Source organism: Pagrus pagrus (genome assembly GCF_965226575.1).
Source record: "Pagrus pagrus genome assembly, chromosome: 6".
In the NCBI taxonomy this organism is placed as follows: Eukaryota; Metazoa; Chordata; class Actinopteri; order Spariformes; family Sparidae; genus Pagrus; species Pagrus pagrus.
The window spans coordinates 10018150-10044797 of NC_140190.1; the positions used below are offsets into that span (position 1 = coordinate 10018150).

Here is a 26648-nt window from a genome sequence, read left to right on the forward strand (position 1 = left end):
TCATGCGGCTCCGTACCTGTTGCCTATTGCTCTGACAGGCAGCACTCAGATGTTTGAACCAGAGCAGAGCGTTCATCCTGTTGCCTGCCTGGTACTTGTAGGTGTTACCTAGGCAACGGAGACAAACAGCGTGAGATGCCAAGTCTCTTGATCCCACCTGCTTTCTCAACACTCTGGAAAGATGGCTGAAGCCTCACTTGACTTTGGCCCCACACAGTTAAATAAAGTCACAGTGGAAAAGGACAGAGGGGTGTGTGTGTGTGTGTGTGTGTGTGTGTGTGTGCGTAAAAATGTGCACAGGTGATGTCACCATTCAAACCAAACTCCAGTGACATGGTTCATATTTTAACTGCATCCGTTTTCAATGAGCTGACTGTTTGCTCGTGCTACTCATTTCCGTTTCGTTTTTCCTTTTGTGTGTGTGTGTGTGTGTGTGTGTGTGTGTGTGTGTGTGTGTGCGCATGCATGCTTCTCACCATGCTCTGAGTCGGTCAGCAAGAAGACATCAGGATGCTCAGGATCGTCAGCCATCATGGCCATGAGACCCACCACACACACGCTCTTACTGGACGTCGACTTGAACTGGACAGAGGACAAATGGAAACAGAGTGTGTTTTCCTTCTCACGATGACTTTGTTGTGTCTGATGCATCTTTTAACACAAGTTTTGTATGTGTGTCCTCTGGAGCTTGCCTGTGAGCCTACATGTGCGCTCCACAAGGTTCTAATTACCCTGTGAGTGACACACAGGACTGCAGTGATGTCATTGGTCCCATTATTCAATGAGTGCTACCATCTGTCTGTACACCCAGTCCCCTCCACGCACGTACACACACACACATCTCAAGTCTTACCCACACTCCTCTGAGCTCCTGAAGTTTCAGTAAATGTTCCCATCAAACTTGCACACACACACACACACACACACACACACACACACACACACACACACAGACACACTGAACAAAACATTTCTCCTCTGCTGTGCATACCAAGTCAAAAACACATGAAGAAGAATCAGAAGTGTTTCGCCCCGAGTTCACTCTGTAATTAAACTTTTTCGCAGGCTGCCTTTATTGAACACACAATGTATGCAGACAGTTCGCAGAGCAGCTGCTGCAACTTCTGCTTCCACTGTAATCAACGAGACTCGCTACACCGTATGTGAGCAGTGGTGCGTATGTGCCACCGAGATCCACTCCCATTCTTCTATTGATATTATTTACATGAGGTGTGCGCCGCCCTTCTATCCAGAAAATGGTTATACAATGTCAATATTTTGTTAAATTAAACTACCTGTCTAATGGAAATGACTCTAGATGGCTTCCACTTTGGGGTCTTGATCTCCCTGTCAGCATTTAAAGGGTAACTCCACCAATTTTACACATTTAAGTGTGTTTACAGGTCTTGGGGAGTACTACTGCATATGTGAAAAAGTAGTATACAGCCCTTCGTGGCTCCAGAGGAAGCTGCATGTAATCTGATAAATTGCCTCCAGTGATGTCACTCAGTGGCTAAATTGCATTGTGGGTAATGTGGGTGCAAGGTTTTGAAAAGCAGTCCCCTGGTTTGGCATTCTACTTCTGTAACACTGTTGGATTCATTAGGGATAGTTTAGAAACAAATGATCAAAATCAATACAGTAGAACCAGATATCACCTTTATTATTCCACACATTCTTCTTCCTTTTCAAAACCCGGTGCCTACATTATCCATTATGCAACTCAGCCACTGGGTAACATCATTGGAGGTAATTTATCAGACTCCCCAAGACCTGTATACACACTTTAATGTGTACAATGTCCCTTTAACAAGTAGCTAGTGGTTGCTTAATAACTTCAACTGGCCTGCTGTCGTCTGTAGATGTTAACATATCCAAGTTTCACAGCGCTGCGTTAAAACTGAAGACACAATCCCAAAAACGAATGCTCACTGTCTTGGTTTGCCTGTGACTCGCACAGCCCTACACATCTGTGCGCTGCAGGTGTAGCCAGTAAACAAATATATTCCGCTGCACATCAGCGCCACAAACAGTCTGCAAACCTTACATGTTCAATGAGGCCAGACTGTAAGAGTGAGTAAGTAATCACTATCATGTGTCATCTACTTGGAAAACTGAGTGTGTTTTTTGGGTCATTTGGTGCATTTATTCTCACATCTGCAGTTCACGTGGAAGAACTCTGAGACTTTCAGGTGTTAAGTAATGTGCTGTCTGTTATTGTCTCCAAAGGTTCTATCATCCCCTGTAAACATGCAGACTGTTAACATATGACGTGGAGGGTCAGTGTGTCTAAAAGCTGCAACACTTCATCATCAGTTAGGTGTCAGCTATTAAATTAATCGCAAACTATTTTGATAATCTATTCCAGCTTCTTAAATGTGTGTCTTTTTCTGGTTTCTTTGTTTTTTATAGACCAAACAACTCATCGATTGAGAAAATAATGACAGATTTATCAACAATGAAAATGACTGTTAGTTGCAGCCACACAGTGTGTGTTCGTATAACTTACATGTTTTCTCTCAGTGGCCTTCAGGGACTTGGCAGGGTAATAGTAGAGCTGGGCTCCGCAAAGAGCAACCCAGTATTTGGTCCATGACGCCACCTGGAGGAACAACAGTGATATCCGATCGTCAGCCTGATTGAGTCAATGAAACGCAATAGTACGACACTCATGTGCTATCAGATCTCTACGGGATGTTTGTGTGAGTCACAAACCCTTGACTGGGACAGATAAAGAGACACGATCAGAGAGTAAGAGACGGAGAGATGAATCACAGGAGAGACTGTAATGGTTTGGGAAACCTGGCTGGATTAATGGAGAACAACTGTTCATAATTAGCATCTTGTTCCATAAACACTAAAGGATTTTAAGACTAACACAAGGAAAATAAAGAGAGTTACGAGATGAGGGAAAAGCATCTGAAAGAAAAAAAGGGACTAACCCTAACCTGCCAATTAATACTCCTGGTGTGAAGAGATTTAGCCTGACTACAGTGCCAGATCAGGAAAATATTTTTATTAGACCTTGTTACATCATCAAAGGAGTTCGTAAATCACCAACACGACCTGTGACAGTTTGAAGTTGTTTCAACTGCACACAGAGGTTCAGATTTGTTTCCAGTCAGAACGGCATAGGATAATCTCAGTTCAAATATAAAAAGGCCTTAAGAGGCCCAAGGCAAACAAAAGCGGGGGGAAAAAAATGCAAGCCCGGTCAGAGAGGAAGAGAATTACAGTAAGTGTAAGGAACAGGCAGAAACAAAGATGTTCTGCAGGTTAAAGAGTCTCTGAGGTCCTATTTTGCGCTCCGCAGACAGCATTTATTGCCCATCTGCTCCTGTATAGCTGTAGGTAGGTATACAGTATGTGTATGAACAGCACATGGACACATGCACGTGTACGTGTACAAGCCTGAGCCCAAAAACATTAATCAAGTCAGTCAAAGTCATAGCGTTTTTTACCATACGCACAGTGAAAGAAACAAGTTTCCCTGTACAATGAAAGTCTTCCTTTGCTTTCCACTCAGAATGCTGTTTTACAACGAAACACAAGTTATAAAGTTAAAGGTTAAAGGTGCAGCACATCGCCAGAGTAACCGCAAACTGCTGCTGACTGTAGCTGCCATTAGCTATTTAGTTCATTAGCAGTGTAGCTAGGGGTCCAGATTGCGATCTCATTGCATTCTGTTTTATTTTAGGTCTTACACAGAGTCCCAACTTTTTTTTTGAATGTGTGTGTGTGTGTGTGTGTGTGTGTGTGTGTGTATTCTCACTGTTGGTTTCTTGCCCTCCTTGAGCACGGTCTTCCGTCTCAACACCCCCTGCACTGTGACCGCTCCGGGATACAAGTGAACTGCGAGCTCCTCCGACTCCGCTGAGCTACAACAGGACAGAGACAAACATTACAAGCTACATACACAAACATACACACAGGAAAACATGCATGTTCTCATGCGCGCACACACACCAGATTAAATCAGAGATGAACTAGTAATAAAAAAGGCAGACGCGATCTGCGAAGCCACCGTAAACTCTGCTACATGAAAGCGCTTTCTCGTTTAAAACTACATCTATTTCTGTCTTGTTTTCACAGAAGTGAATTTCACAGATATAAATCTTAACACTGGTATCTGCAGAGAGAGGAGCAGAGGCAGACAAGGTGGTGTGCAGATTGTGTCTGTCTGGAGGATCAGAGCAGGAAGCCCAGAGCAGGAGCCCAGTGAAGCCTGGTGGAAAGAGAGAGAGAGAGAGAGAGAGAGAGGGGGAGAAAGAGAGAGAGAGAGAGAAACCCATCCCTGACCGCAAGGGACGCTTAATATGCAACGTCCATGAGAATTGGCTTTAATAATCCTGAAGAGTCTGTTCCTCTCTAACTCAGGAATGAGGATGTAACAGTTTCTTTCCAGTAACACATGGAGTGCAACTTTGGAAACTCATTTTAATCTCCAAGCTGTGAAATATCTTGGAAAGTCATCACAAGAAGAAGTCCAGGTTGACTATGAGCTCTGTGTGTGTGTGTGTGTGTGTGTGTGTGTGTGTGTGTGCGAGAGGCATGCAAGAAAATTAAGAAAGGTAGATTAGATGAAGAATCATAACCCCAAATCGATTCTTTGCCCTTCACCTGATTTCACCAACACACACACGCCTGTTCCCCACCACAGCATTACCCCAGCACTACGCACACACACTCTAAGTACCAGCACACAGCGGCCCCTGGCCCTGGTAGGGTCTGAGGGGGCGTGAAGTGAGGATAAGAGAGGTTTTGGTTGAGGTCAGGTTTCGGGACGCGTGTACCTGCTGGGCCTCAGGACTCCTCTGTAGGGGATGCGGGCCACGCGGGTCACTGGGCCCAGAGAGTGATAGAAGCGAGTCCTGTTCAGAATGGAATAAGACAGGATAGGATAGGGGGGCACGGGGACACTGTTAAGGCTGTATGTGGGTGTTTATTGTGCGTGCTGTTTTTCCCTTCAGATTGCATGGGTTAGGGCTGGATGAAGCAGCTGTCATTTGGTTAGAGGAGTTACTGATGAATGAGTGCTCACAGGGTCATTCAATAGCTTAAAGAAATGGTGTTTTGGAAAGAAGAAGCAGAAGAATCTTGAGCTGTTTATTTCAGAAACTAGTGAGTGTGGACACTTGTTGGCACAGTGGGACTACTGGTTAGGGGATTTAAATGTTAAGCACTTAATACATGTTAGGCTGCAAGAGAAGCAGAAGCGTCTGAGAGCAGCGGTGGAGGGATGAGGCGTGACGGAGCCCCGGCTGCGAGGCTAAAAAAGCAAGGCTGGGCATGGCGTCTTTTGTTTGAGTTTCTAATGGCAGATCATTTCGCATAGCTGTGTCTCGAGGCCAGAGCTTTGAAAATTATACAATCACATCTGGGATGGAGGGATTTTTTATGACCTTACATGTGGATGTGATGAAAAGGCAGCGCAGACACGGACATATTAGCCTTACCTCTCAAATGCTGGCCAAGACACCTCCTCGCTGAGCTCAGAACCCTCGCTGCTCCCTGTACACAAACACAAACCGTCACCAGAAAATACACAACATGTCTTTGACGGAACAAACAGTGCGCCAAACATGTGCGAGTCTTACCAAGTGAAATACCGCTGGACAGAGTTGAGCTCTCCGCTTGTCCTCGGGTGGGACTGTGGCTCTCCATCACACTGTCGTCCAACAGATGGCGAGAACCGGCATTGGGGAACGTCGCACTTTTAAACTCCACGGTATTCATCTTATGGATAAAACTACGTGGACACAGATCGAAGAGAGAAGGAAAAAGAAAGACTTTGAATGACAAAAAAGGTATATCTCAAGGTCATCAGCATCTTCACCAACAGGCAGAAAAACTGACTTGTAGCCCAGGCTGTGGCACTTCCTGTGTCCGTATGGCAGCAGGTTCCTGGGCGAGGGCGGCGTGGCCGGGACTTTGGTTCCTTCAGCTGCTATCGTACATTTACGACCACAGAGAGGAGATGCTGACGCTTCCTGGCCTGTGGATAGAAAAAGAGTAAGGTCAGATTTATCGAGCAGGTAGGTAATAATAATTCTACATTTAACACCCAACTTACCGACGAGATCCTCTTTGGAGGCGTTTGCTCGTGGTGTGCTGGTGCCTGGCTCGATCTTCTGTGACAACCTAAATATAAAAAACATTGATGCATCCGTCAGCTTGAACTCATTCTCTGTGGGTCTACTCATTACAGAAATAATTATGCGGATGGAAGATTCTTCGGGAAACACGGATGAACGCAGTGCCCGGCAGCAAACTATAAAATTAGAAACAGGATAAAAATACATATTTTGATCTTCCAGGCAGGAAATTGCTCGTGTGACTAAATCAGAAATGATGAGGCCAAATCTGGGTGAGTTGGGCAACAGAGCTGTTGTTCTTTGAGGTTTGTTTCTTACTTGTAATTGTCGTCCTCCACAAACTTCTGCAGCTCCTCGATATACCTGACTGAGTTGAGATACTTCTGTACATGAGGCAACACTGGTATATCTGGAAAAGAGAAAGGTTATGACAAACATTAGCAAAGATGTACGCGTTCATGTGATCTAAAACCTATCTGCTCGTGTTTGACACAAAGAGGATGGAGGGGATTGCTACCTGCACAATGGACAGGAAGTTAGCTGAAACGACGACAACGCTTAAAGTAGCTTTAACAGACATTTATTGAAATGAAAATCTTTTGAGATTGCCACTTTGAAACGTATGAAATATCCTATAAAACCTTAGTTTTGTTGACTGATGCTGAATGCAGATGGAGTAAACTAATCCCAAGTCTTTTTAATTCAATATATTCAGATTTCACAAAAACACACACCTATGCCACACTGCCGTCCCATGAGTTTGTGTAGCTGTGTGTGTCTGCGCTCACCGTAGGTACAGGATCTCTGCAGGTCCGATATGATTCTGAGAATGTTGTTCATCAGATTTGATCTCTGTTCGTTCTCGAGTATGCTGCCCGTGGAGGGGTAGGCCGAGTCTATATACGTCAGATCGTACAGGTACATCCCTGAAATAAAAAAGCAGACGGACAAAAAAAAAAAAAAAAAGATGAAACATGTTACATCAAACCAGGAAAAACGCACAACCCTGCTCTCTCACACTCTCAGCTTTGAGGGCCCCGGTGCGAGCCAAACAAGGACATCTGTTGATGGTGTTGCATTAAACACCACTGGAGAACATGAGGCTTTTCCTTCCCGCTTATTAGAAAGCAAACACGGAGACACACAGACAAGGCTGGATGTCTTAATACAGCCAGATTTGCCTGGATGCATGACGTAAGTGCCATGCAGCTGTGGATTGATTGGTGTGAAGACCAGCTGGTAATCACAAACTGCTTGTCAGGAATAAGATCCCCGCACACACTTTTTGCATATACTTTGCACATGTTTCAAATGGACTTTTTCCCTCATGGATCTAAATAAGTTCCTTGAGAGGATGACTGATCTTCTCTTCAGCCTTTCCAGCTCGAGGCCATCTCTCTCCCCTCCCTGCGCCCTCTCTCATTGCGTCTTTTTGGCAGACTTGGAGCAGAGCTGAGGATCTTAGTATCTCATTACATAAATATTAACATTAAGAGACAAATGCGGGAGCAGCTTCCCACCATTCTGAAAATGGAGATTACCAAGCCGCAGAATTGGACTAATGATGCGCCCGTCCTTACACTCTCCTCTTTTCTCCTCCATGTCCCCCTTTCTCGCTCAGTGTTTCTTATTTTTCCTTCTTTCTTCTTTCACACGCCAGCATCGAGATGGAGTACAGATGTAAGAAAAGTTATCACACACAGTAGACAACTTGACACTCCCCCTTCCCCTGCCTTGGAAAACGGCGTTAAACTCACAGATGTGTGCACGTACACACACATTTACAGCAGAGTCTAAACACAGATGCACAAATAAGCCGAGACAACAGAACCGCGGGATTAGAGCCAGTAGATAAAAGGGCCAAACCCTTGTCTTCACGATATCATACAACACACAAACACAACCCCATCTGATAAGAATCACAGAGAGAGAGAGAGAGAGAGAGAGAGAGAGACGATACAGTTCACAAGCGTTCAGAGACGCAGCTGTAAGAGGGGGAAAATGAGAGATGGGGAGAAGAGGAGGAAGAGAGGGATCCTGAAGGCTTAACCGCTGTAGCTGGTCTTCTGAGAGCTTGTCAGGGATAACAGCAGTTAGTCATGCGCAAATCCATACTGCCTGGAACACCCACAGACAGATGCGTGCTCTGAGGACCTGTGGTTAGGGTACACAGGCGCTTTGTGCGTGTTTACATGTGGCAAAAGAGGATCAAGTTGGAAACCTGAAGGTTGGAGGGAAGACATGTGGTCACAAAGCATGAGGGAATGCTCATCTGCCATCTGCTCTATTCTGCCAGTTAGTTACAAGATCTTTAAAATATTTCGGCGCAAAAGAAAATAAAAACATATCCGTCCACATCCGGCACACCTAAACACAATAAAGTAAGCAGCGATAAGGAGCATGCAAAGAGCAGACTACACCTGAGGGATATTCTCCAGTAACAAATCATTTTTATCCGCCTTCCTTTTTTCTCCTGCTCTCTCAGCATAAGCTCTACAGGAAGCAGCTCTGAAACCTCAGCAGCATTACAATCAGCTCTTCCTCCAGCTAAAGGAGAAGGCAGAAGGGGAGGGGAATTGTGAGCTGTAATCAAAGAAGAAGGGGTCAAAGCAGCTCATGTGTGCGCCCCAGACTCATCAAAAGCGTGTCTGGATTCAAAACGGGTCTCGTTTCCTCCCACTTCTTCCACAAAAGAACCATGAAGATCATTGTTGAGGATGGGAAACTTAATGAGGCAGCTCTGTTATTCTCTTTTTCTGTCTTTTTTTCTCCCATTAGAGTGACATCAGAGGTAGGCTGGGCCACTCCAAAAAAAACAGAGAGAAGGAAAAAAAAAAAAAATCAAACTCCCACACCCTCATCCCCCTTCTCCTCCCCTCTCTTCCTCCTCCCTCTTTTCAAGTCTCCCCCATCCTTTGTGAAAAACTAAAGGCATCAGTCGTCAGAGCTCAGTGTGTTCAAGCGGCCGGCTATTGAACCATGCCCCAGCCCGAGCCCCAGGACAGCTGAGTCTACAGGGAGGAGCACATCTTTGGGGAAGTAGGGCCTTGGCAGAAATAAAGGCGCTTATATTGTGATTTCCAGCTGCAGGACAGAAGGAGTGAGTGGAGGGGAGCGCCTCAGAAGACTGGGACAAAGAGAGACAGAGATGAGTCCTGATCACTGCAGCTCGGTGAAGACACAACACAGCACACACGTGAAACTATAACTGCAGGAAACACACCCCCACTGCTGGTAACAAAAAAGGTAAAAGTCATTTAGAGTTCATTCTGCTTCTAAGTTTCGTTTTTGGAGTGCCGGCATGACAGTGTGTGTGCGTGGGTTTGTAGGTGTATGCATGAATGTGTGTGTGTGTGTCAGAGCAGCTGTGAGGGCTCTGGCTGAGAGGTTGGAGAGGTTAGGACGTTTCGTGACTGGAGGCTCCGGCTGCAGACAGAAACATTTAGCAACGCTTCTTTGGTTTTCCTCCAGAGTCTGAGGCCTGGGATGTACAGCATGCTGAGAGCTGTATCATGTGTGTACATTCAACACCTACTGTACAGGAGACCATGTGAGGGGTGTAAAGAGTGTGTAGGATGTCATTTGTGTAGGCAGGGACGGAGTCAAGTTGAGTGATTTTGGCATTTCCATAGTATGGAGGGTACGTTTTAAAGGTGCACTCTGTAGTTTTGGGGAAGAAATTTGAATCAGAAGAGAAAGATCTTCTTTGACTGATTTTTTGATGCCTAAACAAACTAAATAAACAAACTCTATTTGTTTGTATGATTGAATAAACTGAATAAACAAACTGACCTTAAAAGGACAACACAATTCCATACTGTTTTACTTTGTTTATATTTGGCGGACACTGCCACCTTTCGAGCTTCAATCAGTGTTCTGGGGACATTTCCCTTTAGAGAACAGCTTGTTTATTCAAGCTGTTGACAGTTGTTGTCAGTTGTGACTGTTGTCACAGTTTATTCTGAGTTTGAGGTTCTTCTCCAAATCTACATGGCGCCTCTTTAATGGAACAATATTAAGAAAAACAAATAATGAAAAACTTTCATCAATGTTTTGGGTTTTTTTTTCCAGATTTAACACTTCCAACTGTTACGCCTTATCTAAAATTTAAGAAACAGAAAGCTAAGAGAAAGTTAAGAGAAAGAAAAGTAGGGCATTCCTGCTAAACACTTGGGGAGGCTGATCTGATCAGATGGAGAGATTTGAGCTGTTGAGCCAGGCTTGTTTATTTTTTCTTGGCTTTTGGTTTCCTAATACAGCACCATCTGAGCCTAGGCCACGAACTGGGGGGTGAGGGGGTTGGTGCAGGGATGGAGCACAACTTAACCTGGTGAAATCGGGGATTAGATCAATAACATTACACCAAACAAGGTGGTGACAAGCTTTTCATATGAGCCTTAAGAGATGCACAGAAAATACATTGTAGTTCTTGAAAAGTTGACTGTAAGAGACTACAAGTCTGCCGAGTAAAGGGGGGGAGGTAGAGACGATACAATGTAATTCAACGCTAACCACATCCTCTATCAAATACACCCTGTGGACAGAAAACACTTCAGTCAATACCTTGCCATGATAGTAAAAGCTTTGAACACTAACAACATCAATCTGGTGCACTTCCATATCACCAACTAACAATTATCTTCAAATGGTTTCACTTATGTCAGGGTCTGGTGTTGGGATCTGTGGAAAATATTCTGTTTCGCTACAAAGCCACATCTGTGAAGGCTGTAAACGACCATGAGAGGAGAGGACAGTGCTGAGAGCGCACTCATACACACAAAAACACACACCCTTCAAAGGAGCTTCAAAAAGCCTAAGCTTGAGGAAAAAGGCCAAAATGAGGGAAAAAGGCTAAGAAAACATTTCATGCTTGCTCATTTTTCTTGCAGGGTAATAAATCGTAATTTCAATACCTCTAATAACTCAGCCTAGAAAAAAAAAAAGCTAAAAAAGATGAAGAGAAGGACGGAGCAGCTGTCTGAGAAATATCCAGGACATTTCATGTTGCAGCCACAGCGCTTGGCTCTCAGGTTCACCTGAAACTGGCCTTAAATGGGTCATTACAACCAATCCACACATAAACTAACCATTCTCCTAACCCTCACTCCATATTATAAATCACTACAGAATTTCTGTTTGATGTCTTTCCTATTTAAAGATTTTAAAACTCCCAGGACAAGCCAATAAAGAGCGATCAGGTAGTGCACGGTAGGCTGTCAGAGCCAGTTAACTGCTGCCCTCCCCCAGCCATCCTATCACAGACTATGCTGTAACGCAGCAGGAGATTGATAGCTCACTCAGCCAGCACTGGCCGACTGTGGTTTTTGGGCAATGGGCATGTGGCCAATTGTATCTCAGTATTTGACCAGAGGCTATGTGCTGACCCTTCACAGACGCAGATGTTTAACGGACAGCTCGGCTGATCTTATCTGTAAAACACACAGATAACACACCCTGGGTTACAGACGCGGGCTTGTCCAGAAACCGCTGCTCTCTTGCTTTGCTGACCACATGCGGTTAAATCCAACCACAGCAGAACAAGCCGGACACATTATATTACTTAAACTCAAGCTACGAGGCTGCCTGTAGCGCTGCTGGATGTGGCTGAAGAATAACAAGAAATTACAACTGTGGGGAGAAAAAAAAAAGGAGCTGCAGCAGAATCCGCATGAAAGTCTCTAGCTGCGGCGTTGGACTCATTTAGAATCCCCCTAATGAGAGCTTGGACACAGTTGAACGGACAGGTCACCATAGGGAGGAAGAGGTCAGCCAGGAGGGTCGACACAAACACACAAGAGAAGCGGAGGCATGTTACCAAGTAGAGCCGACGGCTAAAGAGTGTGTAATGCAGTGTGAATTTATTTGCTGATTCAACTAATAGAAAGCATGTGCAGCCAGTGGTATGACAGCTTAAGGTTAAGTGTGACTCAGAGGAGAAATAAAACTCAAGAAGAGAGTGGCGAGTGCGAGTAATCTCCTAAACCTGAAGATTTACACCAACCAGCCAACCAAACATTTTTATTAACGCTGTAGCATTTTTATCCTCCCTCCTCCCGGCTCTCCTCTCTCCCCTGACCCTCCTCCAGTTATTCTCTAATGCTTGAAACCTTAGCAGCAGCAGCGGCAGCAGCATGTGTTCGTTCAAAGCCAAGTGTCACTTTACGAGTTAAATTCAATCAGAGAGAAAAGCCACCTGAACGGTCAAGGTAACAGCTAATCTGTCAGCCTGGGTCAGAAATTACTGGGGTAATTTTGTTACCATGCTGCACATATGGACATATAAATAAGTGCCAGTGTGCGTTGTGTTGGCGATGAGGGGCGGGCTGTTTGTTCTGCGACGGGGGGAGGTAAAAGGATGAGTGCCGTGGAGTGATGGAGGAGGGTGTTGGAGGGTTGAGGGTCCTTATCTTGACAAAGTATGACAGATGGAGAGCGACGGCCTTATATGAACTCTGCCCGCCCCCACCCACCCATCCTTGAACATAAGAACGGTGTGTTCGTGCATCTAAAAAGAAGGGGAAGAAGAAGGGGACCCGTTTTCCACAAAGACCGATTGATTGCAGGGGTTGTGGAGTGGAGGGGCGTGGGGAGGGGTGAGGTAGAGGAAGGGTGGTGCTGCACCCTAATCCCACATATAGACCTCTGACCCCGACATCAGCCCACATGTTTAGAGTTTCACTATAGAAGAAGGAAAACAGATGGGGGCCGTGGGGCCTCGGGGAGTTTTTGGAGGCTCCCTCCTCGGTAATACAGAGTTGTGAAGGGAGACGACTCGGTACCTAGAAAGCAGGAACCACTTCTGTGGTTTTTATTGGATTGGTTGTGTTCTAACCACAGGCTAATGTCTTCCTAAACAGAACCACTTAATCTAACACAGCGTCTTCGTTTTTCCACCTTCTAACTCTAGAGGGAGGCTTCAGGAGCAATTACAACACCAACTGGAAAGAAAATCCTATCCTAGCTCTTTCTATCTGCTTTGATTCCTGTTTTAATATTTCCAACATGTGCCGTTTAATGAGAAAACGTAACAACAACATCAAGACTGTCCCATGGTGTATTTCCTATTAAACTATGGTCGCAGTACTTCATCTCTGGGCGCTTTCGTCAAGTTTACAAGTTTTTCCTAGTTGTTAGCACAGTTTTTAACGTTTAGTCATTGATTGTTTCATAATGTCAGGACTTTTACTGCTTCCCTTCCTTCTCATGCTGTGTTCAGCTCTCTACCCCCTGTCCTTGGTAACCTAACATCTTAGCTATTTATTTCAATTCAAACTTTACACTGACTTCCGGACAACTCCCCACACCTGGGATGAAGAGAATCGCCCCTCATTTGAATTCCTGACACGTTCCAATTCATACATCAATTTCTGAATCTAAAAAACTGATTATTCCCGCAATTCCAAACCAGTAACATGGTTTTCAGCTATTTCCCACCAAAGACACTGCAACCAGTCGCTTTAGCTAGCGCGAAAGTCAAATTGTGTCTTTAAGGGACAAAGTGTCTTGAGTGCTCATGTAACTGAGCTTTCATTGACGGAAACAGTGGCTGGTGACATCATGTACAGATGTGATGGAAGTCAGTCTCTGGCTGCGCACCAACAGCAGAGCTGGCTCAGCTCCATGTTGTCATGTAAAGCAGAGCTGCTGTTTATTGTCAAATCAAATCCAAAACCTCTTCTCTCCTCAACTCACCTCCTTTTGTTTTTACTTTCCTTTCTTTCTCCTGACCAGTAATGATATGTCGTAAGTTTCAGTCCATTTTGGACTTGTTGTGGGAAAGTCTGAGGTCCAGATGGGGGAATGGAAGCCTGGAAATACATTGGCTATGAAAATATAAATACATTTTGTCCAAGTCTTTCTCCTCCGTTTGGTTAACAGACTGACACATCAGAGCTGGTAAATCACTGCGGGAGACGCGCTGTGAGCAAGAGCTCAGAAACCAGCACAGCGGTCAAAAGACACTTCTGGCAGGATGACAGACTGGATCTTAATTTCACACTCTCGTGGGCTCTAGCTCATGTTCCTCACCTGATACATGCATGAACAGTCCAGTGCACTCGACTTAATGTATTAGCAGATCACCAGGACGGATTCTCCCATCTTGTACTTATTGAATGTGAGGGCAAGAGTATTCGTAGACTCTGTTTTAAATAATGTACAGTCCTGCAATAAATTCTACACTCTTGAAGGTTTTGAAGTTCAGTTTATTATGAAACGGTTTTACAGAGGTCAACCGTATGGTCATTTTGGAGGATGTGGTTTTGAAGGTAGGATTTAGTGCAGCACCGTTGTACTGGACAGCATTAGTTTTAGTTGGATGAATCTAATAAACTTTCAAGTCAAATAAATACTGTATGACAGTGAGTTTAATGGGATTCATCCCAAAGAGACACCTGCACCGAGCCAATTTTCCACAGAAGCAGTTTAACTGTTTATTAAGCAGTTTGCCTTGGCTCAGATCACAAAACGATGTCTGTGTTCTCTAAGGCCAACACACGCGCGCGCACACACACACACACACACACACACACACAGTAACCTGAAGCCACAAGTGTGACATACTGGGTGTCTTTCTGATGCAACAACCAACATTCGTTATGCTGTTTAAACGACGAGGCTAAACACATCTTTCCTGTCGAGCCGTAACGTAAGCAGCCGTGTTGCTTAATGAGCACTCTGTTCATTTCCTCTCTGACGACATGCAGAGAAGAATTATTTCTGTCTCCCACTCAAGCATAAAAAAGCTAATCACCGTTCATGTGCTACATTAAACTCCCGCAGAGAAAACTAAGGTAGACAAAAGCCAGTTTCCTCGCTATACACACAAACCCCTAGAGTGAGTGTGGGCTGATCATAATTAAAGAAAGTGAAACCGAATCTGAAATAGTCAGCTGTGGGCTTTATTCAGTCAACCAACAACACTGGAGAGCACAGCTGAGCTGATGACCAGGGTGAGCAAAGCCAGAGGCAAAGCTGACACCACTTTGCACTTTCTGTGCATGCCTGTGTTTAAAAATGTAGGGCAAATACAGGTACATGTGTCAAGAAAAATAACCGTTTGTGCCTTTGTGTGTGGCATGAAGCAGTCCAGAGATCTTTAATTATTATTTGGTGAATAGACAATAGCCTCAGCACTCACAGAATCACTTCTGCTATTCAAGTCAAAGAGCTGGAGAACTAAAAGAAGGGAAGAGACTTGACCTATAATGAGACAACACACAACCTGAACAAAAAACACAAGCGAAATATAGAGTCTATGGCACATTTGACAGTTTTCCCTTAAAAGGAGTTATTCTAATGGGCTTGAACAATAACATGATTGTGTCTTATTCAATTGAAAATTATCCCGAGTAGGATGAAAAACTTTGTGGTAAAGACCACAATGGAAGTCAGTGTCATATGAATACTGCCAGTCCTTAGACTGTTCCAATAACAACCATGAAAATAAATTAAACCATAGCTCAGACGGAGACAGAGACAGACCGTGAGGACAATTAAAAAGCCACTGTCATATGTCTCCTGACTATTAATAACTATAAGTGGGGTGATGACCCAGCAGTGCACTTACAAAGACTTATGAAGCTCACACTGTTGCCAAAACATAAGGCGGGTGGAGTTAGAGGCCCGCGGCAAAGCCTTCCTACCACACACTGGTTTCACATGGATGTTATGGAAAACAAGAGCTGTTTGTCTGTACAGCTGAGCCAACAAGAAATTCTATTTATATTTAGGAGAAAATTAGTTTCAGTTATTATTATTTGCTGTACTGCTTGCAGCCCAAGACTTCCATACGTCTCAGTGATTTAGCTGTAATTGGAAGACCTGGAGAGAAAAGAGGAGAAGGAACACAAAACAGAGAAAGCAAAGAGAAAGGAAAGAAGGAAGACGTAAGGTTCACACGGAGAGGAAAGTAATTAAATGGACAGAAACAGACAGAGACTGCGTATTTGTCAAGACTTATAAACGAATAGAAGCTATTCCACATCAAGTTCATGATGCCTGGTCAGGAAAGATAAACGGGCCATGACCCACTTTCTTCCCATTTTAGTCTCTTCCATCTTTAATCCACTACTGTCTGTGCTGTCTTTTTAAATCTGTGTGCTTTGTTTCAGCCTTACAGCTTGTTGCTCCTCATCTCCTTCCCTTGTGTGGTCCCTGTAGTATCCGTGCACATAGCTCACTGCTCTTCTTGGTTCTGACTGAAAGCAACATTTCTCTGAAGCACCTCAAAATGCATTTCCAGCTACATAATACTCAAGAGTTATAAACACATGAGGGAACATTGCTCATTTATACCAAGGCACACAACTCCAGGCAGTACTTGTGAGCCAAAAGCAATATTTTGGCTTTGTCCAACAAATGAAAGTAAAACAATGCACATGGTACATGAACTTATTTCAACTTGTCATAAAAATGCACAATCGTATGAGAAAAGAAAAAGTGCTTCCACTGTCCCGCTTCCAATCTGGCGAGATTTAAGTGCAGCCTGTTGGGAAACATCCAATAGTGTCTGACTTTTATTATTTGTTGCTTCTTTTGTTGTTGAATCTGAAAAGAGCCAGATGTGGACTACTGCTGGCATAATTGGCCCTTCCAGGTCTGCTGAACCAATACAGTCAAGTAGGACGGCTGGCTGCACAGATCACTACAAATGTGATAGACACAAACTCTCACCCTACAGAAAGAAATCTAAATTCCCAATCCACAACAAACCATACTGCCTGCATCCTAAGTATGTGAAGGCATGCTTGCGTGCGTAATGTTTTACTCCCAAAGGTGAGCACTTTATGTTTTCCGCTCAATAGCTACCAAGTCCCCAAGCACTTCAGCAGTGTTTAGTTTCGGTTTGTTGGGGTAGAACAAAGGAGCCGCTCTGCTTGTTCTGGGGAAACACTGTAAACCTTGTAGCTTCACGACACACTGGTGACCTCTCCACGTTCCCTGGAATGTCTTTGATATTCGGTGGTTCCATGAAAGAGACTAGGCCCCTCATACTCAGAACCACCACCAAGGAGGAAATTTGGCTCCAAAGGATAGGAAAGAGAGGGAACGAAGGGCAGAGAAGGAAAGAAAAAGGAGGATAAGAAAAATGGGAAATGAAGGAGGTGGTGATTGATGGATGAGCTGCAATGACGCCTTTCTTGTTCATGCTTAGAGGGCATGAGGTTGACTGAGGTTGATGCTGAAAGGACAATTTGTGGAGCTCACAGCAGCTGTACTAAGCATGGGTGGGCGATCTGGTGATTTTAAATCACGACTGATCTTGAAGGTGTCCAAAATGTATTTCGGAGATGAATTGTCTGTTCTGTTTCCAAACTTCACACAACCTTTACCTTTGCATCGCTATAAAGGTCATTAAGGCCACATCTTGCAGCATGGCAGAAATGGAGCACTTCTTTTTTTTATGCAATACTGTGCTTTCATGGTGCAAATGCAGGAATTAATTGGCCATTTCAAGTCTGGCCATAGTCTCGTGATATTGTTTCTCAGGCAGATCGCCCACCCCTAGCAAAAATCCGGTCATAGTTTGGAAGAGAAGTTACACATGAGAACTGATACCGCTGACGCTGCTGTTAAAGTCATTAGCAGCTCTCACCGAGGTCAGCAAGGATACAGTACCTGGTTACGCTGTCAGACACAGTGGCTGCTGGAAAAACACACCACCATGAAAATGAAGAACATCTCTGGATAGTCATGCACAAACAGTACTCAATCATATGGATGGACACACAAGCTTACACATACCAGCAAGAGTCTGTGCACACACTTTAGTTCTGCAGTGCTAACTGTAATCCTGTCCCCTCTCTACATTGTTCCAAGTGACAGAGTTGCCAGAATTCCTGAAGAACCACAATGGCGTCATGTGGGAGACACATAGGGCCTGAGTTTCAGGGTGGAGGTAGAGCTTAATGATGTGGCACTGAGTAAAGACTGACTGAAGAGTGATGGAGTGGATCGGGGGGGCTAGACAATTTTGGCGTTGCGCAGGCCCAGGCCAGGGTGTTAAGGGGAACAGTGTGTACATCTGTGTATGCATGTCTGTGTGTGTGTTTCTATGCTTGTGCATTGATGAGAAACAGAACCAGAATCAGCAGGGTGAGAAAGGAGCGAGGGAGTGCCAGGAGTCACCCCTCAAATTAGACAGGGCTGAAGACAACTCTGCACAAACTGTTTTCCTACCTTCCTCAAACACCCCTGCAGTGACCGTCTGTATGTGTTCGTTTGTAAAATCTTTCAAGTGTAACACAAATACTGCCTCCTCCTCGACATCCCTGTTGGATGTATGGAGCCACATGGAGCAGTGAGCATTTTGAACCCTCCTCACAGGAAACTCAACAGGAATCAGAGGTCAATGTGTTTTACTAGGTGGAGGGGGGTCACTGTGCAAGTAGGCAGCACTGATATAGTGGACACTTCATATCTCTAAGCATGGTTTAAGGTCTCAGTCCCTCTTCAAGGTCTTTTTGACCAAATAATACTCAGAAGCTATAGTTTTTAAGCAAATTCAGTTTGCATCTCCATTGCATTCAAGCATGAAGATATACCAAATCACAAATTAAAAAGTGTTGGTGTTTATTATGGAATTAATCAGGGGATAGAGAAGGGAGCATTAACATAATTTACCATTCTCCTGAATGCGCTACATGACCTGTAGTAGTCACATAGTAAACAGAATTTCTTAGGCCTTCAAAATGCACAGTGATTGTTTGGGGGCTGAAACTACAGTTATCGATCTTCCATCGAAGTGGCTCTAGTTCTTGAACTGGTTTTACTCCAAGATTTTTGGAATCTCGGTGCTATCTAGCAAACCGGCCCATGTTAACACCAGTTTTGAGTGGAGGCATTATAATAAGGCTATGTCATCAACTGAGGGCTTTGCACAATGCACAACCACCTTTGGAATATGACACACCCACTTCAGTTTGCACTTGCAAACCTGCAGTTTTTTTGGTTGCATCTGGGACCCCAATTTTCAGGTTCTGAACCAATTTATTTTTGGTCGAAATGATCAGAACGGTTCCAAATAAGCTGCGCAAACCGGAACGATGTTGGCCAGAATTCAGAACTCAAACTAGGTTCCTGTGGTCAACATGCTGAAAGGCTCCCATGATTGTAAAAAGGGTTACTGAAAAAGATAATTGAGCTACATACTACAGAAGACAAAAGGATGTGAGTTTGCTAGAGAAAGAATAATCTCATTCCTAGAGTAAAGAAGATGAAGCAAGAGGAACGGCAGGTTCCAAAGTTAAGCACAGCCATCAGGCACATAGCCGATCTCTTATTACGGGGGACTGACTGGACCACAGAAAAATTGGGTATCTGTCAGCAAGGGAGCTAACTGAGACACAAAGCAGACCTCATCCCGTGGGCTGGCAACAAAATGTGGTCTCTCTTTCAATCTTTTCACACAAACAATACTATGTGGAACAATGACCTGACAACTATTGCACACTGAGTGAACACTTTCCTAAACATTCACTGATTGTCTGTGAATACTTGAAAAAGTGTTTCAGAAGCCCAACTCTTAAGCTATTGTATTCTTGCAGGGAGGCCTGGGGGGACGGAGCACCAGTAGCTGTCCATCTATCCACCTACCCAGCCTGCAGCAATGCAGGGGCTGATGTGGAGCCTGTGCGCTCTGCTCTACCTCTCTCTCTGGGAGGAAAGTTACTGCAGGAGCTCCAGGGAAGCCCGGAGGACCAAAGAGCCTTCTCTCCACAGGAGTAAAAGAGCCCCCCTGGACCCCAATGCCAAAAAGTGTTCCTACACTTTCCTTGTGCCTGAGCAGAGAATCACAGGTTCAAAGGATAACTTGTTTTTGTAATAAACTGTTTGTTATTCTTCATATGGCTGTCTCCTTTTAAACCATCCCTTGCTTTTCTAAAAATCTAAATCTTGCTAATCCTCTAAATAATTCATATCTGTCATCAGGTCCAATCTGTGCCAGCACCACAGGCCCCGAGCCTGACAAGGACAGAGTGACCCGTATGGACATAGCAGATGTGCGGGAGGTGCTCAACAAACAGCGGCGTGAGATTGAGACGCTGCAGCTGGTGGTGGATGTGGATGGTAACTTGGTGAATGAGATGAAGCTGTTGCGGAAAGAGAGCAGGAACATGAACTCCAGGGTGACCCAACTCTATATGCAGCTGCTGCATGAGATCATCAGGAAAAGAGACAACTCTCTGGAGCTGGCCCAGCTAGAGAATCGTGTCCTCAATGTGACCTCTGAGATGATGCGACTGGCTTCAAGGTACAAGGAGCTGGAGGGCCGGTATGCCACAATGGCCGGGGTGGTCAACAACCAGTCAATTCTCATCTCTGCACTGGAGGAGCAGTGTATGAGGACTCTGGGACGCAGTGAGCTGCCCGTAGTTCCCCCACTGGTACAAGTGGTACCGCAGAATATACCAGTTAATAATCGTTTCACCAATGAGATACAGAGGGACAATAACAACCGAGCCTTTCCCAGAGGATCACGCATGGAGTCCCCGACTGCAAGCCCATTTGGGATTGACCCTCCTCCACCACAGGGAACACTTACTTCTGACGGTATGTACCAATTTTAAGTGGCAGGGGATGAGGAAGGAATAAGTGACTGAACACTGTCAATAATCAGGGATCCAATTAGTTTTTTTAGGAGAGGGAAGCTGAGCATCTGTTCAATAATTGTCCTAAATAGTACAATTACCTACCTAGCACGGCAATTGAAAGCATAATTTCTCACAACAGTTGGTATTGCTGACACACAGTTTGCTCATCCTTGGCATGCTCAAAGGTGGTGAAATCATACATTCCTATGATTCCCACTTGGCTGTCGGTATTGGCTACTCTGCATAGAGCATATGTACTAAATTAGTAGGATGTGGATTAAGCGTCTTTGAACAGCAGTAACAACACTTCAGAGAACGGGAATATAAATTTTCTGCAAGGCTTTAGTCAGATTTGCATCCAGTCAATGCAAGAAATAAAGGAGCAAGGTATAGTCAAAAAAAGCCCATAGTCCTAATTGGTCTCTTCCGGACCCCTAGACAAAACCATCAAATCAGATGAAATCCTCAAAGAAGGATTAGGCTCCTCTATAAGACTGATAAATTCTGAATTCTGACATCTGAGGGAGATCATCTCCAATATGAAACCAATTTGCAAGCATATAATGCTACTTGGAAATGGCTCCTAAAAATTAGTCGGGGATGTTGTGTTTTGACTGGCGATTAGACTACGGCGGGGAATGTTGACAGGGGTTATACAGCCAGATGCTGAAATGGATGAAATCATTCATAACATCCCTCAGACAAAAGAGGATGAAAAGAAGGCTTGTCTGAATCCTGACAGGAGAGTCACATAATAGGATGACATAATATGGGTCACATGAGAATTATGAGGTGAGGAATACTTTCACCCGTATCTGATTAATTCAGATACATACATTTCTGGTTAAATCCGCCACTTAAAAAGGACTCCAGTTAAAGATATCCTTACTATCTTCCTACTTGCCATTAGAGAAAACGGCAGGTACCATTTAGAAAATCAGCATTACCAGAGTTAGCTCTTAAATCATGTACTGTTACTGTTGCCTATATATTTATGTTAAGTGTGTATTCAATCCAAAGTGTCTGATAAATGTCTTGTCATGAGGTTGTCCAGTGTTAATTCTTAACACTCCAGAAACCAGTCTGAGTGAAACAAGGCTCTCCTCAGAACTCACAACACTTCATTCCCCCGTAAAGCACGAATAATGAAAACAATGTGATAATGATTCTTTCTCCAAAGAGAAGAAAACCTAAGAAAAAAACAGAGAGAGAACTAAAAGGACAGGAGGTGAACTAGCTGGGGGAAAAGTAAAAGTAAACTCTGTAGATTATAAAAAGGACTAAGTGTTCATGTGGTTGTTTCCAGCTGTGTAAAATAATTATCCGCCTACTTTTACAAAGCCCCTGTTGAACTGTAAATTTAGGGTTGTATTAGTCAGTCATAGGTCATTAGAACTGAGAGCTCCATTCCTCTATTCTCATCTGTATTGTGGTTGAAATGTTAAACAATAAGCTGCTGCTTCTTTCACTGACTGCTAGAACCTAATTTTTGCACATCCCATTTAGGGATGGGTACTTCTTCTCCACTAGGGCAGGGGAATAAGTTAGAGAACCCCTTCACTGATAGGTCAGATATATCACTAGAAAAATACACTAGTATGCCGAGGAATTTTAGAGATCTGTGCTGGGGCATTACACTGGGTCCCTGTGCTCCTACACTCAGCTGAGAAAACCATCTCCCATGGACCTTTAGGCCCTGGAGGCCCCAACACAATGCCGGTGTTCATGCTGGTTTAATTCATATGCTCACTGGGGAAAACAGAGGAAATATGCTGGGTTTAGGTTCAGCAGCTTCAACTCTGGGTGCAGTGCTACCACATGGCTTGGCGACGAAACCTTAGTGAATATTCATATAACAATTTAAGGGTGCACATGCATGTTTGTGTAACTTGAGACTGCAGGATGTTTGGATGGTCTGAGCAAATGGAGATATTTTCCAAAGAATGTGGCCACAATGATAAATCCCCTCAAACCATGGGGTCTAGCAGACGATCCTTCCAAACTTTCTCTCCCCTTGTCTCTTGTCTGCTTTCTAGAGCCCCTAGACTGATGATGATGACTTTTGCATATGCAATAAAAAAGAAAATATCTCTTTCAATTCAGCTGCTGAATGGTTTAGTTGTTCAGGGGGTTGAAACTGACCTGAACTTCTGAACATTAAGAATATTATTGTTATGCAAATTGCAATATGACAATGGAGTGTGGACCATTGCAAACCCGAGCACAATCTCCATTCAATATATTTTTTGTCTTCCTCTTTTTCGACAACCATCTTTCTGACCGCAGGTCCCTTCAAGGACTGTTTCCAGGTGCGACAGGCCGGCCACGCCACCAGTGGGATGTACCTGCTTAAGACAGACGCAAATGATCGGCTCATCCAAGCCTGGTGTGAACATGGCCTTGACAATGGTGGATGGACCGTGTTGCAAAGGAGGAAGGATGGCTCTGTTAACTTCTTTCGGAACTGGGAGAACTACAAGGTAAGAACTGTATTCAAAGCTTTTCCTTTCTCATTTCCTCAGTGACTCAGTCTCAGCAGTTCATTCTGGGGCCACTAAGCAAGCACTTGCTCCATCAATGTAAACAGCTTAGCGGTGGATTTCCTCACACCGAAATCACAGCCAAGAACTGTAGCCAGGGACCTACATACAAATATACGCAAATCGGAGCCGTGGTGGGCTGAGAGGGAAATAAAGCTCAACCCCTCTGGAAATGGGAAATGATCCCTTCCTCCTTTTTTCTTCCCATGAGTAAGACTTTGCAATTGAGATGTGATCTGAGGTCTAACAGAGCATGCAGAGGACAGAAATGAAGAGACATTGGTTTTATAACACCTAGTGTCTCGCAGTTTTCTCTTTAAAAAAAGCACAAGAAAGAGTTTTCCTTTCCATAATAAAATCAGATCTAGAAATCAATACTTCTATGTAGTTTGGATCAGGAACAGAAGTGTGATTCTACAGCTCTGAATATGCTGTATTCAACTCCCCATCCAACCGCAGCCAAATCACCATTGCTTCTGCCATACAATTAATTTGTCTCGAGTGAGAAACCACAGATTACAACCTTAACACATTATCGTCTCTGAGGGAAGTGGAACTGATTTCATTTCCCTCGATATGCCAACAGACTCCTCTAAACTCGCCACTCTGCAAAGAAATCTCATTTACCTCACACTGCTTTACAGTTTGTGTTTTTTGGACTTGATTTGCCTTCACTGACCACAGTATGAAACAAGATCTGTTGTTTCAACCAGTTAGCTAACCCACAGTGTCGACCAACTCAAATTAAATCTGCACTTTGTTGGTCTGCACTGTTTTTTAACATGAGCCACAGCTGGTAATGAATAACAAAAGAACATGTTGTGGTGCTTGTCCCCTACAGAAAGGGTTTGGCAACATAGATGGTGAACACTGGCTTGGGTTGGACAATATCTACAACCTGGGGAAACAGGGCGACTATAAACTGATGGTAGAGCTGGAGGACTGGACAGGGAAGAAGGTGTATGCCGAGTACAGCAGCTTCCACCTGGAGTCAGAGAGCGAGGGTTATCGACTGAGGCTCGGCACCTACCAGGGGAACGCTGGGGACTCCTTCAGCAGTCACAACGGCAAACAGTTCACCACTCTCGATCGCGACAAGGATGCATTTTCTGGTGAGATTACTTCCAAAATGTTTTTAGATTTCTTACATTAGTACCCATTTGTCTGTCCGTCACACTCACCTTCTTCTACGATGTTGTATCCATCTCCACTAGGTAACTGCGCCCACTTCCATAAGGGTGGCTGGTGGTACAACGCTTGTGGCCAGACCAATCTGAATGGCGTATGGTACAGCGGAGGAGTTTACCGTAGCAAATTTCAGGATGGAATCTTCTGGGCAGATTACGGTGGAGGTTTCTACTCCCTCAAGTCGGTCCGCCTCATGATCCGACCGATCGACTGAAACTTTGGACTGCAGTTCCCTTCAAATGCACCTCCTTATCTTCATCTAGTCATAAACAAATACTGTAAAGGCAGGACCAGGAATCTCCTCCATCGTACAACAGTGCCTTGTAAAATACAAAGGAGGAAGAGACGGTGGCATGTGTTTATGGCCAGACATTAAAGACTCCAGCAGTCGGTGCAGTGGCCCAAGTTGACTCTAACTGTGAGATGAAGACTCATGCCATTACCCTCCTAAAGTAACTGCCTCCACCTTTCCGTCTGGAAAGTAATGATCCGTGGAGCTCCCTGGGACCATTAAGTATTACTCTCAAGTGTCCTATCTTACTCACTCTTGTTCAAACTCAGTATGTAATAAAGGGAAATGGTCATTTACTAAAGAAATTTCTTCTGAGCAGCTAATGGTGACTTATTGAAAGTAGTGTTGCCCATACCATAAGGTACTGGATGTACTGGGATGTTTGATGCAGTTTAAAGGTGCGTTGCCATTTAGAAAACGTGACAATCAACAATTAGAGGACAGGCCTTGTTAAACCTACTGTCTACTTGTTTCTGGGTTTTGTCTGGACTTTTGAAGTTTATTTTGTTGAACGCGTGCAACAATGTGCTTGTCCAATGTGCATGTGGCTGAGCTGGCTTTGGTATGTAAATATCTTTGGCTTTATTTGTGAAAGGTAATTTAAGAGGTGTGATTCAACTCAGGCCAAATGTTCACAATGTTGTCACTCTGCCATTCTTTGTTATTTATCAGTGTATTTATAGTAAGTATAGTCATGGCCATTTTATATCTACCCCTGTAACAATGCAATTCTTAATATTTTTATCCCATGTAGAGATACACTAATGACACTTGAACAGAAGGAAACACACTCACACACACACACACACACACAGACACACACACACACAAACACACAAATAGCAGACACAAACAAATCCAGATTGGATGTCTTGTTGACTGGAGGACTGAGAATATGTGACATGCACTACCTGTTTTCATCAGTCAAATTAAATTCTTTTGTACACATTGAATGGTCTGTCACTCTGTATTAATGAATATAAAAGTGAGGGTTTAAATGAGACCCCTTCTTTGATAAAAATGATTGCCAGTATGATTGAACTTTAAATATTACTGCGTCTGTAAAATATGAGTCAAGACTTTATCTGTATAAAAGGATGGTACAATCATCTGAAATGAAACAGAAATTTGGTCTGACTTAAGTGCAATACAAGCCGTCAAGGCAGTGAAGAGGGCCAGATGGATTTAATAATTCAAGAAGTGGGGGGGAATAGAAATGAACTGTGACCACAGCAGGGGGAACATTTAAAATTACATTATCAGATTGGACTATACCAAGGTGAGGACAGAAATAGATAACAGGCAGGATATTAAATGATGCTGCTATAGAAGAATTTAGACTAAAATGAAATAGACAGTAAGCAGAGATAAAAAGGCAGGAGAAAGACAGACAGGGATGAGAAGGGGGGGAACATTCCTTCCACATAAAACCGTTGAGCTTTTCTTTGCTTCAAATGCAAACGTATATCTTGAAATTATGGCTCCCCTCTGGGAACTGTAAGTCAGCAGACAGGAGCAGGCTGATGCAAACAGTGTTAGGAGAAGAAGCTCACAGACACGTACAGTCAATACAATTCATCTTGCATACTTGCACACACACAGTGGGCCAAAAAAACTGGCGTCACTGATGTCAGCCATCTCAAATACTGTATAACCATGTAGTCCAGGAGCCAGACCCTGACACACAGAGCTATAGGGTCATAGGAACCAGTAGGAAAATGAACCCCTCAGCTGGCTGCCTTTTCTGATCTGACACATATGAGACTTTACCCCTGGTGATTTCCATTACATTGGTTATTTCAAACAGTGTTGCTTTTGTCCCACAGCTAATCCTACAACTATGGCAACAGCATGCTGGAGCAGAAGTGACTCAAGGGCCCTTGAGTCCGTTTCTGGCCCTCTGTAGAGTCTTTCTCCACCGACAGAGACCAAATAGCAA

The 26648-nt window shown here is 44.0% G+C and overlaps 2 protein-coding genes across 3 annotated transcripts in view; one reads left to right on the forward strand and one right to left on the reverse strand.

Moving 5' to 3' along the window:
* ralgps2 (Ral GEF with PH domain and SH3 binding motif 2) overlaps nt 1-26648 on the reverse strand; it is a 73207-nt gene that overhangs the window by 4265 nt on the left and 42294 nt on the right. The window contains exons 10-20 of one of the 2 annotated variants that reach the window (XM_084356061.1): nt 6884-7021; nt 6414-6504; nt 6074-6141; nt 5857-5995; nt 5598-5749; nt 5457-5511; nt 4794-4871; nt 3773-3878; nt 2510-2602; nt 477-582; nt 17-108 (exon numbers count right to left, since the gene is read on the reverse strand). In XM_084356061.1, the coding sequence (XP_084212187.1) occupies nt 17-108; nt 477-582; nt 2510-2602; nt 3773-3878; nt 4794-4871; nt 5457-5511; nt 5598-5749; nt 5857-5995; nt 6074-6141; nt 6414-6504; nt 6884-7021 (1118 nt within the window). The remainder of the gene's footprint in view (nt 1-16; nt 109-476; nt 583-2509; nt 2603-3772; nt 3879-4793; nt 4872-5456; nt 5512-5597; nt 5750-5856; nt 5996-6073; nt 6142-6413; nt 6505-6883; nt 7022-26648) is intronic. The other variant, XM_084356062.1, reaches the window with a different exon arrangement.
* Nucleotides 9068-25692, forward strand: angptl1a (angiopoietin-like 1a). The gene is made up of 6 exons (XM_084354400.1): nt 9068-9341; nt 19643-19894; nt 20028-20648; nt 22976-23169; nt 24071-24341; nt 24444-25692. The coding sequence occupies exons 2-6, from the start codon at nt 19705-19707 to the stop codon at nt 24629-24631; spliced, it is 1464 nt and encodes a 487-aa protein (XP_084210526.1). The 5' UTR covers nt 9068-9341; nt 19643-19704; the 3' UTR covers nt 24632-25692.